The sequence below is a fragment of the Gymnoscopelus braueri genome, assembly GCF_963280865.1.
Source record: "Gymnoscopelus braueri genome assembly, chromosome: 1".
NCBI lineage: Eukaryota > Metazoa > Chordata > Actinopteri > Myctophiformes > Myctophidae > Gymnoscopelus > Gymnoscopelus braueri.
The window spans coordinates 37,401,473-37,413,845 of record NC_137603.1 but is presented as its reverse complement, the minus strand read 5'-3'; the positions used below and the strand labels follow the sequence as shown (position 1 = coordinate 37,413,845).

At 39.3% G+C, this 12,373-nt stretch overlaps 1 protein-coding gene across 1 annotated transcript in view; it reads right to left on the bottom strand.

The window, feature by feature from the left end:
• Window positions 1-15: 15 nt before the first annotated feature.
• Window positions 16-12,373, bottom strand: part of LOC308100219 (adhesion G-protein coupled receptor G2) — a 12,744-nt gene continuing 386 nt past the window's right edge. Inside the window, exons 2-13 of the mRNA XM_080449185.1 lie at window positions 12,027-12,086; window positions 10,682-10,850; window positions 10,189-10,354; window positions 8,704-8,826; window positions 6,586-6,708; window positions 4,819-4,858; window positions 4,278-4,387; window positions 3,996-4,111; window positions 3,173-3,438; window positions 2,875-2,980; window positions 2,348-2,649; window positions 16-1,712 (exon numbers count right to left, since the gene is read on the bottom strand). Coding sequence (XP_080305311.1) covers window positions 1,558-1,712; window positions 2,348-2,649; window positions 2,875-2,980; window positions 3,173-3,438; window positions 3,996-4,111; window positions 4,278-4,387; window positions 4,819-4,858; window positions 6,586-6,708; window positions 8,704-8,826; window positions 10,189-10,354; window positions 10,682-10,850; window positions 12,027-12,078 — 1,728 coding nt within the window. The 5' untranslated portion in view covers window positions 12,079-12,086 and the 3' untranslated portion in view covers window positions 16-1,557. The remainder of the gene's footprint in view (window positions 1,713-2,347; window positions 2,650-2,874; window positions 2,981-3,172; window positions 3,439-3,995; window positions 4,112-4,277; window positions 4,388-4,818; window positions 4,859-6,585; window positions 6,709-8,703; window positions 8,827-10,188; window positions 10,355-10,681; window positions 10,851-12,026; window positions 12,087-12,373) is intronic.

Below are 12,373 nucleotides of genomic sequence, written 5' to 3'. Positions count from 1 at the left end.
TGCAAAGATTGGACTCATTGGGGCTTGTGTGGATTGGCTGATAAGACTGGGTGGGAAGGGGTTATGGTATAAGGATATATAATAGATACATTGATAATAATTATATTTGTATATACATGCTTTATTTTATTAACATATCTTCATATGCATATATTGTTAAAGATGTTTATGTTAGAAAACTAATACATACTGTAAGAAAAAAAGAAAGAAAGCAAAAGAACACTGAACATCATTTCAGGAAAATTAAAAAACATTTCAACATCAAGCATCAGGCACGTATTGACGGGTATAAAAAAGATGACATGACATTGCTAAGTCACTTGAGAGCAATATAAATATACAGATATGTGTTCAGGCAAGCCCAGAGAACACTTCCATCAAAGGAAATTCTAAATTTCAGTCACAGGAACAAGTGTTGAAAAAGTAGTGTTCCTGTGAGAAATATGTTTGCATAAAATATATAATTAATTTTTCACAAAGTGGCATGACATTATCTTTGCCAGTTGGACTCAATGGGATTACTTGTTTTTCATGTTAATTGCTTTTGTCAGTATACGTCATATTTGGACCCAAAAGATTGGCATTGTAGTACTGTAGACAGTGTAGTAAGTATTGTAGCTACAGTATGGCAGGCTTGGTTCTCAAGCTGGTATAAACTGCTACTCTTTGGGGTCCAAATGATTATTTCAGATAGAACATACAGTACATGAAAACATGCCAGATAAAAGTGATCCCATAAGTTCAACTTTAAAGCTTTACATTTTGGTGCAAACAAGGGTCCAATACAATAAAAATTTTCAATGTCCCGTTTGGCTGTAGAAATGTATTATTAATTTACCACTTTGTGGAAAAAAGGTGTATTTATGTTGTTTCTTGCATGATCAACATTATTGTTTCTTGTAGAACAGCTGCAAGTACAGATTACTGTGAATTACAATGTCCTTTGTTATAGTGAAGGTTATATAAAAGGAAGGACATGTACAGGTATAGTCACTACAAACATTACGGGTAGAATAAAATAGAATATTAACAATTTTACTACATTTTCCAGAAACATCTCATATCCCAACTTATTTGCCCTCGGGGTGAAAAAAGGACTGACGAAGAGAAACTGGGCTGCTGATTGTTCTAGATCAAATCCAGTAAAAGTTTGTTTGATGATGACACCAGTTTTGCAAGTCAAAGTCTATGACCCCAATTACACCTTATAAAGAGATCTGTATGTGGATACGGTAAGTCATCTGGATACGGTACAATACATGTGTTCTAATTATCCAGATAAGAGATTACATGTTCACACCAGGTGTAAATGGGGCATCAGAGTCATCACAAGATCCAGCTTTTCACATTCAGTTCAAATTTGAGAACAGCTAGGAAGGCACGGTGTCAAAATACTGATGTGAACAACAAATATTCCTGCCCAAGTTGCAAAACACATAGCAATACCATACCTCACCACAAGCAACCAGTAAATTCCCCAAATCAATTGTAAAACAAACACAATCAATAAAAAGATGTTCAAACCGGGCCAATGTGATCACATTTAGTTGCTCGAAATTATTGTTGATTAGCATAAAGGAAGGTGTCGGGCTCACTGGACTTAGCTGAGGACGATGTTGTCAGATGTTGAGTATTTGAAATGTTCTGGGTCTCTTGTGCACTCTTTCTCTGCTTTCTAGCATTACCACAGATCCACAGGAACATAAAGAAACCTGGAGTAAAAGACATTAAGTAAAAATCAGGAGGAAGATGAACTGGTAAAAGACAGCCTGATCAGAAACACACAGTAGGAAAAGATTGTGTACAGTTTGGTTAAAAGAACTCTGATGTGCACGTGCAAGCACACACACACACACACACACACACACACACACACACACACACACAGACGCACACACACACACACGTACCTAAGTCATATCACAAGTAAGACGCGCGAACGCTGGAAGCGAACGCAGCTCGAAAATATTGTGTATTTACGGACTTGTAATCCGTGTTATTTCACTGTGATGGGGAGAGAACTGTGTGTGTGTGTGTGTGTGTGTGTGTGTGTGTGTGTGTGTGTGTGTGTGTGTGTGTGTGTGTGTGTGTGTGTGTGTGTGTGTGTGTGTGTGTGTGTGTGTGTGTGTGTGTGTGTGTAAATCAGAGCATTGTCTAAATTCCTGCACTCTGGCGCCCTCTACATCGGTAGTGCATGCACACAGACAGACAGACACACAACCCGAGCAGGGTTACATAGTAAGCTCCACTTGGTCGGAGGCGCCTCCTTCCGCGTTCGCAATAACACACAGAGACACACAGCCTGGCAACATTGGCACGACAGCAAAAAACTATACTGACAGCAGACCTTGCAGTGAGTTGAGGATGCAGAAAAGGTAGAGGATGACGTAGTTCATGTATCCTGAACTCAGGAAAGCCAGGCCCCATGTGGTCCCCAGAAGGCAGGTGAGCCCCAGTACAGTGAGAATGTCTTTGCAGGCCAGAGGAAGCTTCTTTGAGGCTCCAGCCTTGGACTTCCCTCCAGATCCAGATTTCAGCCTGCAGATCTTGGAGGCTACAGCCAGCAGCACGCCAAGGTTGATGATGAAGACAAGACTGATGTAGGTCAGGTTCACTCCGTAGAAGAACATGTCATCTGTGATCCAGCAGCTGTGGGGCATTACAGTACAAAGGTTTGGCCTATTGGTGAGTGACACCTTTGTTTTATATACATTTCAAACAAAATAAATATTGGCCAAAAAATACATTACACACATTTTTTTCCCTTTCTTGTTTTTTGCCATAATGTTTCCATCTCTGGTTGAGACGGGAGTTCACTGAGTTTGCTTTAGAGATATTTTGTCTGATCCCCTAAAATAGTGACCCACAACTTACATGGCATTTGTTTTGTTTCCCTCAGCCATGGTAATTTCTGTGAAGCCATAAAATTGTTTGATGTCCTTTACTCCAAAGGCGATTCCCACAATCACACCAGGAATTCCTACACACACACACACACGCACACACGCACACGCACACACACACACACACACACACACACACACACACACACACACACACACACACACACACACACACACACAGTGTGTGTTTTGGATAGGGTCAAGTGTGTATGGGCAGTAAAATAGCAAAATAATATACTGTATTAGGCTACTGTAGGCCTTCAACTCACCCCATCCAGCAAGAGACATCTTGGCCATGTAGTGTTTGTAGTGTGTATTGAATACTCTGATCATCAACAGGTAGAGGTGAAAGGCCTCTACGGCCATCCACGTGAAACTACACAGCAGGGAATAGTGCATGACAACTGCGATAAGCAGACACACCCAATCGGTCTTCAATGTGGCCCCCCACTCACTCAGCATAAAGGAGGTGTTGAGCAGAAATAAGGCACCACTCAGGGACACATGGATGGAAATGGAATGGTCCATTTTGTTTCTTAGAGATACAGACAGGTCAAGGTTGGAGGTTATGGGCGAATGTTTTTGTGGTCACATAGAACTAAACAAATTACACCCAGTGTGAAGCAGTGCCTTTGATGAGTTTATTTCATTGAGCTATACAGTATATGAATTAGAGGAACAATGTGTTAGTTGTTGAAATGAGTTGCAGGTTTGTGTTGCAATTAGCTAGCCTGGTAAACCCTCCCTCCGGAAATCTAGCAATTAGCAGCAGGTGTTCATGCTCATGGAGACACACACACACACACACACACACACACACACACACACACACACACACACACACACACACACACACACACACAAAGTCACTTGTAGAAGCGGCTGCACCGCTTGTTTTTCCCCACATTTAAAAATATAGAAAGATCAAATTGAAAATATATTTTGGACCCTGAAAATTATATATATTTGACATATTTGGCCATTTAAAACATAAGGAAATATTATTTCCTCTAAAAAGATGTTATTGCACACTGCATGCATGTGCACACTCATACACAATATGTATGCGCGTGTGCGCCCACACACACTTACCCACTGATGATAAATGTAACAATGGATAAGACCGTGAAGAAGGCGGACAGGGCACAGCCTATGTAACTGATATATGACAAGATCTCCCAATGAATTTCGGCTATAGGGTCCCTTATCTGTAGGATATAGAGGGAATCATGCAAACAGATCACATACATTTATCTCACTCTACAGCCGTGAATTATTGTGCAACATTTTGATTCTGAAATAAACAGTACATACTGACCTACAGTACCTACCTGATCTGCCATCAGGAACAAATCAATAGAAATGTATCCTTACCAACAGGACAGCAAAGGGTGTGTTGTGATTACAGCTGCACTCGATCGTAGTGTGGTTGTCATAGTTTGTTTTAAAAGTCTCACACCCATCAGTTTTCCAGTGCCAGTCATCTACATGCAAGATAATCCACATGCTAAGCAGGTGTGTGTCAGACCAACAGTTACCATGCTTGTGAACGTACATACTTTTGTATGTTTATATACAAATACAAATATATCATCCAATGTGGTGACCAAATATTTTTCAGTGTGTATGACCAAACATGCTAAACAAAAATGTTACGTGCATTCGTGTAAATTATACTTTTGCAAATATTCAGCAAGGAAACACATATTTCAGCTCCAAAACAATTTACGAAAAGGTACAAAATACATCTGTAAAAGTATGAAATTAAAAATATGCTAAGTTACAGAAATGTTCACATCATGCAATGAACACTTTACAACTTTAATTTAAAAAAAGTTGAGCAATCAAGAATAGATTAGCAAGCAGAACAACCAGAGCACTATAATAAAGAATGATAGACCTATAATATACCCACCATGTTCATCAAAAAAGTGACAGAGTAACCTTGAATCATTCTGTTGAAGAAAACAATGAAGACATCTCTTTAATTTAATCCTGTGTCAAATTAGTTTAAATACTTACTAATGCTTACTATATTATACTTTATACTATACTAAGTAATACTTATACTGCTGAAATGTCATTCATTGAGCTACACTCTACGTGTACTATATGAAGAGTGTAATGCCTACATTAACAAACTACATTGTTCTCTCTGCAGTCTACTTATGGCTATTTACCTTGTTGTTTATTGACTAGAAATCATGCTCACTCTGCTTATTCCAATCTCGCACTTAAGTCGCACTTGTAAGTCTTCTAAATGTCTAAATAGTAATTGTCATTGGAAAAGAGGCTCACTGAGTTTAATTAACCAAATGGGAAAATCGAAGGGATTCAACGCAATGAAAAGTTAGCAACATTTTGAAGGTAAAGAGCATGAGTTCTCTGTCTGTTTTTTTCAATGAGGTCCTTTAAATAAGCCGACTACCATTGTATTAAGTCAGAAGAACTCAACTAGAATAACATCTAAGTTCAAGAATCAAACACTGTTCCCTCAGCTCTATGTTCCCACAACAAAGTAAAAGGCTCTAATCAATCATGTTGTTTTATAGAAATGTGTGAAGGAACAAACATAGACTAGCTTTTAACTAGTAGTAAACAGCAATCACCAGCCTACACACTGTAATAGCACTTTAGCAACACTCAAGCAATCCCCGAATGTAGCACCCACTTGTAATCAGTTAATAGTTAAAGGGACTACACCATGAATTTTTACTTTTTCTTCTTTTTTGTGTGTTTTTGGTCTCCCCTACCTCTCTTCTATCCCCAAAAATACCCCAGTTTGAGCACTCAGGCTTTCACAGCATATCTGGGGTTTTCTGTAAATTGGTCTCAAAACAGGCCAAACTGATTTGCCCCCGAAAGTGACGTCACTAGCTGTACAATCCCTCCCGTTTTTCAGTTCCAACATAAAAATACAAATTGAAAAATATATTATTTGTTTCCAGTTTTTTTTCTTTTTTTTGCATGCATACAAACTGGCTCAATAGCACCACGTGCCAGATCAGGACAATGTGGTATTGCAGGTAAAAGTGCTTTATAAGCCAGAGAGAAGTTAGTTGGAATGAGTATATCCGAGGCTTGATGTAGGCTCAAACCTTTTGAAAAACGTTTGAGGGACATAAACAATATGATATTAAATGTTAGATATTTTTAACTCCTACATCCTTTAATAGCTTAGCAACCACTAGTAACCACCAAACAACAACAACAAAAACAACAACAACAACAACAACAACAACAACTGGTAATCCCCTACTGTAGTATCCAATTACCAATTATTAGTAGTACATTACACATACCACCTACAGTAGCAACCGATAGCAATCACCTAGTAACCACCTACAGTAGTGATGCTGCAACAACCACTTAGAACCCCCCTGGTAACCCTCAAGCAACCAGCTTGTAACACCACTGAGCAACTACTAATAATCACCCAAGCCACCCTTAGTAATACCTTAGCAACCATACAGAATCCCAGAAACAGTAAACTACCAACTGGACCATGCAGAAGAAAAATAGTTGTATTTCTCTTGTTATAAACAAAGATATGTCACACAGTGTATAAATTATCTCCATACAGGAAAAAAGTTTCCTTTTTTTTTCACTTCAAAAGAATCAGGAAAAATGTGGAACTACTAGACAAACATTTTCACATGCACGCATTTGCAAACACACTTACACGCAAGGTTGTGTGACCAGTGATATTGAAGATCATCTGAACTGAGGTGTTTAGGTCAGAAAATGGTTTCTCCCCCATTAGTTCTATTCTGATGGCCATGGATGGGATATCCTCCTGCTGAAACTGTGTGGGGACAGAGTTTCCCATAGAATCATTAGTTAGTTTGTTTTGTTTGTATCTTTATTTTCACATATAAATCCCAGTCGTATATATGTCACAGGGTGTTTGGAGAGCCAGGGTGATTGAAGACAGAGCGCTTGTTTTTAGGCACGGGGCTTCGGGGCGATGCGGGGCTTTTCGAGACAGGGTTTATTAGCGAGGCTCGCGAGGAGGAGGAGGAGAAGGAGGACGCGGCACTGCGAGGCGGGGGTTTATTACGTGAGGCGAGGAGGAGCTCCTCCTCGCGAAATAAACCGTCCTCCTCCTCCGAGGAGGAGAAGGAGAACGCGGAGAGGCGGGGCTTTGATGTGCCGACGGGGACCTGTCTTTTGTTGTTCCCCCCCACATAGCAACCAGGAAGCTACGCTAGGGGAACGCTGAACACGCGTGCACACGCACACGCTTGTCCACGACGGAGGCGCGCCGACAAGTGGAGCTTGAGGCCGAGGAAGCGCGCCCTCGCGCCTCCAGGCGCGAGTGCCCGCGCTGACCCGGCCGATGCTCCACTTGTCGACTCAGCGCCGTTTGAGTTGTAAACCGATAGGGACAGAATAGTTCTTTTCATGGATCACTGTGTGTGTGTGTGTGTGTGTGTGTGTGTGTGTGTGTGTGTGTGTGTGTGTGTGTGTGTGTGTGTGTGTGTGTGTGTGTGTGTGTGTCAGGGAGAAACTAAAACAAAAGCCAGCAGAACACAATAAAAGTATCTTAACAGTCCATTGAAAGCATGAGCGCGTGCGCGTGTGCGTGCGCGCGCGCGCGTGTGTGTGACTGTGTGTGTGTGTGTGTGTGTGTGTGGTCGCGGCCATATATGCTTGTGCACAAGCCTGGCGTGTGGCTCCCTCTAGTGTTCCTTCTACACAATTGCTGGGTGGGTGGTAAAAACAAGCGAGCCTTCTTCAATCACCCTGGTTCTCCATTCACCCTGTAACATATACATCTACTATAACTATATACAAGTAGCGAGTATATGAGTAAGGTAGACTAGAGGATAGCCAAGGGTTTAGAAATTCAAGAGTGAAATGCTGTATTGATACTAGGATAAGGATAATTCCTTTTAACAGGACGTTTATGAAAGTCCTTGCGGGCTTGTTTCCAATGAGGGCCTGTGAGCAATTAGGGGTTAAGAGTCTTGCTCAGGGTCAAATTTCATTTCATCGACACATATGCTGGCGTGGCCTGGAATCGTACCTGGGGCAACCAGGGCCTCTGGCTCCCTAGGCGGGCTCACTAACCACTCAGCTATGGCCGCCCCTTAAATACTAATGTACTTAAAAGGGGTATTTCATGTACAGTATGGGATAATTTGTACGTATTCTCTAGCTTGTGCACCCCAGACAGTTTTTAAGTTGCATGATTCAATATTTTGTTATTTGATATTCATTTGCTCAGACACAGCTGCATGAGTGGACGTCATTTTTAATGATTCGGCTATAAAATACAATACAATCAAAAGTAACATAAACAAAATAATCAAATGAAAAAGTAATAAAAACTGTTTCGTGCATTAGAAGGACAATATCAGTCACCAAAACCTTGTGTTGGTTGACATGGAGTTTGAAGTTGAATAGGCTTATTTATATAGAAGGGGGCGTGTCTGATCAATTGAATATCAAATATTTATATATTTATTAAGTGTTGAATTAAGTATCTTAAAAAATGTCTTTTTTGGGGGGGGGGGGGGGGGGGGGGTTTTAGCTGCGGCGGACCCAGGATGGAGTTATGAAATTGTTCTACTGTACCACTCGTCCTAGGATATCATAACATCATAAAAAAGGTAAGAAAAACGTCGGCCGAAATTCTCCTTTAAATGCTTATCCAGCTATTTAATTCTATACCCCCCCCCAATGTTTTTCATTCTTATTTGGTTCTGGGTTCCCAGATTGATTGAACAGTATTGCACAAGTGAGATGATTAATGATGGACATCAGAGTATAGGTTATACATGGTTACAGGACATACTTGAAACTGTCTGTGCTGCATATAGATGACCAGACCAACAGTCCTCTCTTCTGGTGGGAGTTCACTCAGGGCATCCACAGGAAGCCAAGTCTCTGGGATGGATGATTGATTCTGAGGCAGCAGCTGGGAGATGGTCAGAGAGGAAGGGTGAATGATGTCTCATCTTCACTGCATGTTATAATCACTCTCATTGTCATAATATTTGTTACCCCTTTCCTCCAGCAATTTATAGCTCAATTCTTACACTCGAGGTTAAGTATTTTCCTTTGCTATGTATTATAGCAATCATTAATATAACTATTAAGTTAGTAAGTAGTAAATCGAGTAAATCTAACTATTACCAACTAATCCCCACAATATGTGAGAAATGAAGCTCGTCAACACGTATTTATTGTTATTATTATTATCTTATTATTAGTCAAACTGTTTGACTCTGAGGAAGACACAAGTCGAAACGTCAGTCACCCCTGCAAAATAATAAATACTATAAATAATAGTATCTTATTTGGGTAGTCTCTCCTGAACTGCCCAGGTATCTTTCTGATTCAAGTTGTCCCTGTTGTTCTACCTTTAACTGGCTGAAGCGCTTTGGTAATATTGGCAAACAGAATGTTGGCATTTTAACCTATCATGATCAGTTATAATGCATTATAATTTATTTCACTGAACAGTGCTGGCATATAGAGTGAAAAGCTAAATGTGCTAAAGGATTAAGATTGGGCAAAGATTGTGTTATTTGGCATGATTAGAGCCATGAACTTTGACCTGCATCCTCATACTCCTCATAAGATGGCCCTATTTTGGTCACCCCATAGCCTTTCCTTTAGCCAGCACCACCAGGTCAAAATTCCAACTTGTAAATAATATATCTCAAGCTCTATACTGTGTAGATTGCCATGCAACTTACTGAAAACATTTATGTTGTCTGGAGAATAAGCCCTACCGATTGTGAAGACTCCTCTAGTACAACACTTTAATTAAGCTAAAAGCCACTTTTATTATTATTACTATCATTATAACAGTATTTTATTTAACTTTTAATGTTTTTCTGTGGTTTACAATATATGTTTAACCTTCAGTGAATATAAATCATATACCCCCAATATAACAATATATTGTTTGTTGTTTTTGTTTTTTTTATTTTATTTATCACCTGTCACATTCAGGAGTGTTGCTATTCAGTTACAACTATAAATATGCAGGCAAATCATTCTCATTTACCAATGCAAAACATTTAGTCCAAAATATTCAGTCCACATTGACTTATCTTTTTACATCTATTTACCCATTACAATTAAAACACAAGTACACCAATTCATTATAATGTTTGTTACAAAAATGGCACAGATTCAGGAATTTATGGATGCAATTAGAGCCTGTGAGCCCCTAGAGAAATTGGTCACTTGATCATTGTCATTATTATTATCACCATCATCATCATAATCATCATCACCATTCCCCTCATGTTCATGCCCGTTTCGGTACCTGAGGCATATCCACCAGAATCCTGTCATTGTTTCCTGCAGCGGTGAGGTCATCCTGGCTGATGTTGACCACATGCAAAGCCAACTCCTTCATGAAGTAATATTGCAAGCCTCCAGACTCAAGCTCGGTCCGTTTCATGATATTATGAATAACCTTTCTCTCAACCCTGCAGGATCACAGTACAGCAGAGTAAAGTATTAAGTAATAGTAATAATAGCAATAGTAAACATAACCATCATCTAACAGAATGTGGTATAGAATAGGACAAAATAGATTACACTACTGTAGACATATAGCAGACTAGTGCACAGTCAGATGGAATAAAGGTAGAAGTCATATAGAGTACAGTAGAAACAGTATAATAATGAGTAGAAACAATATGAGAGAGTACAGATGAGAGTTGAGGTGAATAGAATGTAGGAAGAGCAGTAACTGCAGTAGAGTAGACTAGAGCATGTGAGAAAAGACAAAAGCACAGAGCTATGTGACTTACTTTATAAAGGCTTTTCTTATTTCGGGGTATTTGTGGAACACTTCTCTGCACATACTTCTGATGAAAAAGAGTCTGTAAAGTCCCTCCTCTAAAACATTGGGTGTATCTGTTTTCTTGATCAGTAGCAATATGTTCTGCTCATTGCATATACCCACTGTACAATTGGTTACTGGGAAGAGAAAAGGGGAGTGGGAGACGACATTTAGAATGATGTTCTGTATCACAGTATCACTCATTTAGGAACATAGACGCAAACATTAACAATAATAAAGGCCTATTAATAAAAAATAAACCACCAAACATCTAAACAGAGTTAAAGCCCTGGCTGTCTTGAACCCTAAAAACAAATAACTGGACTGGACTTCTATAAAAAGAAGACTAGAGAGGCAATATGATGTGCAACCAATTTTAAAAGTCAATGCAAAGACTTGTTTTGATGCTAAATCCTATTGGACAATGCAAACGTTGGACGTGCCACTTTATGAATAAACTTGCTCAAGTGAAGCTGGCGTGAACACACCATTATGATCCCACAACATGTTATGGAGTGTTACTTACATGTGTTGGACAAGTCAAATCGTGTCCCTTCGGTAACGGGTGCCGGGAAAGCAGTTGCACACTTAGATGAATTTCCATTGAAAAATTCTGTCATCGCTGTTTTTGCTGTGTTTGTGCAATCGATCCAGCAGGAGCCAGCAGTCATGCTACATTTGTGACTGACTTCAAGGCCAAGAAGATCCCCATATGATCCCCTGAAGATCATTTTCAAGTGCCCATTGGTAATGTTAAAACAAACTAAATGTGGAGACAAAAGAGAAGGAAACACAATAGCATTTTTTACTATAGCCTATTAAAGGTGCGGTAGTTATTTCTGTTTGTTGTTATTGATGTTTATACGATTTTGAATTCAAGAATTTTTTTCTTCTTTTTTTTTACAAGACATCAGTCAAAACATCGGTAATCGGTGGTCAGACTCTCCAAATGTTATATACAACTCTGTAGTTGCTCAGAGAGGGATGGTAGAGAGGGAATTGAGACATAGGCTGCCTCCAAATACTAAGACAATACTTCGACAATCTTAAAATAAAACTTAATTTTGTTTGGCTTCTTCAGACATTGCAGCAGCATAAGTAATAATAGGCTAAATAGAAGGAAAGAAATACTGTAGTTTAATAATAAGTGAATAAAATTAATTAAATCAACATTATTGTCCTATCTTCTCTCAATATTAATATTTCCCCTTAGGCTGAAGATGCATTGTTGTTTCAGATAGGCGCCCCTTCCCCTCATCTGTTATATTTGATTTTGAAAGGTCATCTCAATCCTACAAAAAATGTTTACGTACCTTTGTTGGCCATTGATCCTGATAACAGGCATAACAGCAGTAAGGCTAACATTGCTTCCTCTGAATATGGAAATAGAAGAACAAATACAAAGTTTATATAGCTATATTCAATTAGCCTCATTCAGCCAGCAGACATGTATGTTTCATAGCAATTACATCTATGTTTACTGTACATACGCTAAGATGGCAGGTGATAATTTAAACTCCACTTTCATTAATTTCAAAACTTTGTGGATTTAGCTGGTTGTGGATTTAAATGTTGGCATAAGCCTGTTGTATCCTATATCATCTTAGACACAATCTATTGCCAAGTATTGGATAAGAATAAGGACAACAACCAAACAAAA